Source organism: Limulus polyphemus, unplaced genomic scaffold (genome assembly GCF_000517525.1).
Source record: "Limulus polyphemus unplaced genomic scaffold, Limulus_polyphemus-2.1.2 Scaffold2763, whole genome shotgun sequence".
In the NCBI taxonomy this organism is placed as follows: Eukaryota; Metazoa; Arthropoda; class Merostomata; order Xiphosura; family Limulidae; genus Limulus; species Limulus polyphemus.
The window spans coordinates 62,986-66,838 of NW_013668373.1; the positions used below are offsets into that span (position 1 = coordinate 62,986).

Here is a 3,853-nt window from a genome sequence, read left to right on the forward strand (position 1 = left end):
GAATCAGCTGTGTCCATGAATGCTGCAAGTTGTTTGGCATACAAAAGACCAGGACAACGCCATTTCACCCACAGTCTGATGGGATGGTAGAAAAGTACAATTGCACACTGGGACAGGAATTGGCAAAGTTTTGTAATAGTCGCCAAGATGACTGGGATGTCTTACTCCTTCCACTGTTGATGGCCTATAGAGCAGCAGAGCATGAAACCACTGGATACAAGCTGATGTTTGGTTGGGAACTTGGTTGCCAGTGGACCTGATAACAGGACGCCCACCATACGAAGAGTTGCCTGAAATGTGTCAGAGTTTGTGAAAGTGTTATCGGAAAGGATGGATGATATTCACCATGAAGTGCGTTCAAACTTGAAAACGTCTGCTGATTCGATGAAGTTGATATGATAAGAGATCTAATGAAGTCAGCTTTGTACCTGGAGACAAGTTGTGGTTGTATAATCCCAGGAAGACCAAAGGGAAGTCTCCGAAGTTGTCTTCTCCATAGGAAGGCCCATATGACACAGTGGATCGTCTATCAGACGTGACTTTCCAGATAAAATGTGGTCGGCGAGGTAAGCTAAAGGTGGTGCATGCCAACAGGCGTTTGCGTTATCATGGTCCAGGACATTTCAGTTGGAACGAAGTAAAGAATGGAACAAATGACGCTACTGAAAACGTGTCATCTGAGATGCCACTGTCGAAGAATAAACTCTACTCGGTTTTGAGAAGGAAAACAGTGAAGCCGTTAATGAAGTTACTTCCACTGATGTGAATGCTACCGGTAATGGAACATTTCCTGATGGAGCAGATGAACCCCACGTGAAGCAGAAGCCAACGAGACGGAAACCAGTATGGAAGAAAATACGTCCTGTAAAATAAGAGACTTTGTTGAATTTTAATTTTGTTGCTGTAAATTCTGTATATTTCATTAAGTTATTGTTAATTATCTATTGGTTTCATGTAAGTGGTTATTGTTCGGGACGAACAATACTAAGGATGGGACAGTGTTACGACAGCGGAAGTCACGTGACGCTGGTAACACGTCATGAGATTCTTGAAGGATCACGAAGGCCCGAGCGTTTTCTAGGCGCCCTCTATTTTAATATATAAGCCCGGCAAATAAAGCGGAGATGAGAAGTGACGGCATAGATAATTGCAGACAGGCAGAGATAGAGATGGATAATTGAGTCAAGCGCGGTAGTGACCGTAAGTAAAGTGCGTGAATCGTTGTGAATTATAGCGTGTGTTTAAGTTAAAGTGACTGTGGAAATTAAGTGTATTGCAAAGTTATATTGAGAAAGAATAAACCAGTTTTATTTAAGAAAGGACTTGTATCGTTAAAGTTTCATCGGAAAGAAATTATACGGGAAATTAACAAACGAAAAGAGACGTAACAATATCATATAATGCTGTAAAAATAATGATTAAGGCTTTTGATTCTTTCTTTTACTTTCTAGTAACATTTGAGTTATTACCTACAGTATTACCTAAAAGCACGTGTTTTAGAAGCTAAATAAAAGCAAGCAAACAAACAATCCGTTGCTTTACTTCGAACTTTACACACATATACATTACCTTATATCATATATGGATATATTTAAAGCATTCAGACAAACCACAAACTGAACTTGAATAATACAATTTTCGGGGAAAAAACTGATATATTTACTTTATTTTTTGTTTGTTTGTTTGTTTATTCCAAATAGTCCAGTTTCAAGAAAGAAGTTTTAATCATGTCACTTATAAAACTGACGTACAAGTTATATGTATTTCGAAATCTATAGTTATTTACACTTTCTTAAACTTGCGTAACTAGAATATAAATTATCCTCATTTTGAAATCATTATAGATAATAACGTAAGATACAACAAACAACTCAATTACAAAAAACTTAAAAAGTACACCTTACGTCAGATATTCTATTTGCAAGTATCAGATTTCTCTCCGTTGAGTTGCACCTAGTAACATCCCCCTGTTGGAAGAACGCGTGAGCATATATAATTTCATTTGAATTGGGTCACAAGTTCTGAACTCGTTTAGTACATGTTACTGCTTGAAGATATCCTGTTTAGGCGCAACAGACTTTTTCAAAAGATCAGGTTGCACGTTGGCTAAAGACAACATCATAATGTAGTGACATAAAATTAAAAACAATTCCGTAAAATAGTTAGTTGTTAAATATTTTCATCAAGAAAAATTACTGTGTAGAATTTGTTTAATGCCAGAATTTTCGTACATGAAAGCAATAGGACGGTGGTGTCTTTGGTGTTGTAAAGAATCATGCTTAACAGATGACGAAGCTTGTGATATGTGCAGCGAGAATGGTAAGTTGTGCACGGTCACTGCTAGGCCTGGGTTTCCTTCGATTTTTCGATGAAGTCATTATGCTGTTTTTACATAATTACAATTAGTGTATTTTAAATTATTAAAATCACACTGTTTTCAGTAGGAGTTAGTTCTAAAATCACACGATCTTTTATTTACATTCTTCTGAACTGTAAATTTGTTTTGTTAAGAGTTTCAGCAAGATATAAATAACCAGAAACATATACATATATATATAAATAAATCTTTGCAGTTAAATATAATCGCTCATCATTAAAACTTGATTTTGTTTTTTTCATTTAGTGTACAGTTTAATGTTCTAATCTCGAGTTATATTTGTTTATTCGTAATGTTTAATTATTAAAGAACTGTTTTTTACCTATTTTTGGTTTAAATATACTGTATATTCTAAAAGTTATTCAGTGTGAAGTATTTGGAATCTATCTGTGTTTTATGAAGTAGGGCAACTGTAGGAAGGGGTACTTAGGTGTAACAAAGTATCTAGGGTTTATTTTAGCGTCAAGCTACACAATAAGCTATCTGCGTTCTATCCTCTCGCGAGAAATCGAACCCCGGACTTTGTCGTTGTAAGTTTGTAGAGTTACACTGATCCATCAGGAGGCCATCATACCCAGCGTAGAAATAAACAATACATTTTCTTATCAGGAAATGGTATGTGAATCAAGTTTTCAGTTACAAAATATTTTACAGGTGATATGTTTAACTCTATGCCGCTTTTTTACATTAGTTTTTCGAGTCACAATGAAATTCAAACGTATACTTTTCGTTATGTCAACGATAATAACGATTAGTCTAGACAGAGAAGTAATAGCAAATAGTAATTATACCTGATATTTCAAGTTCAAGTCTAGACAGAGAAGTGATAGCAAATAGTAATTGTACCTGATATTTCAAGTTCAAGTCTAGACAGAGAAGTAATAACAAGTAGTAATTGTACCTGATATTTCAGGTTCAAGTCTAGACAGAGAAGTGATAGCAAGTAGTAATTGTACCTGATATTTCAAGTTCAAGTCTAGATAGAGAAGTGATAGCAAGTAGTAATTGTACCTGATATTTCAAGTTCAAGTCTAGATAGAGAAGTGATAGCAGGTAGTAATTGTACCTGATATTTCAAGTTCAAGTCTAGACAGAAAAGTGATAGCAAATAGTAATTGTACCTGATATTTCAAGTTCAAGTCTAGATAGAAAAGTAATAGCAAGTAGTAATTGTACCCGATATTTCAAGTTCAAGTCTAGATAGAGAAGTGATAGCAAGTAGTAATTGTACCTGATATTTCAAGTTCGACAAATGTTGTAACTGAACATGAAATCGATAACCGTATGTCATTGTTATGTTTCGTCCCTTTTATACGTTGGCATTTCTTATTTTTCAACTTCAGAATAAGGATAATTTTGATTAAATAATCCAAATGTATTAGAGTAATTTTCAAAACCATTGGAATCTATGTGGGGAAACTCCTTTCTAGATGTTTGTTTGTAATTAAGCACAAAGCTGCACAATGGGCTATCTGT

General features: G+C 35.0%; 1 protein-coding gene across 2 annotated transcripts in view; it reads left to right on the plus strand.

Annotated features, from left to right (window-relative positions):
* The first annotated feature begins 2,004 nt into the window (after window positions 1-2,004).
* Window positions 2,005-3,853, plus strand: part of LOC106467845 — a 19,495-nt gene continuing 17,646 nt past the window's right edge. Inside the window, exon 1 of one of the 2 annotated variants that reach the window (XM_022396046.1) lies at window positions 2,005-2,319. In XM_022396046.1, coding sequence (XP_022251754.1) covers window positions 2,214-2,319 — 106 coding nt within the window. In that variant the 5' untranslated portion in view covers window positions 2,005-2,213. The remainder of the gene's footprint in view (window positions 2,320-3,853) is intronic. The other variant, XM_013928222.2, reaches the window with a different exon arrangement.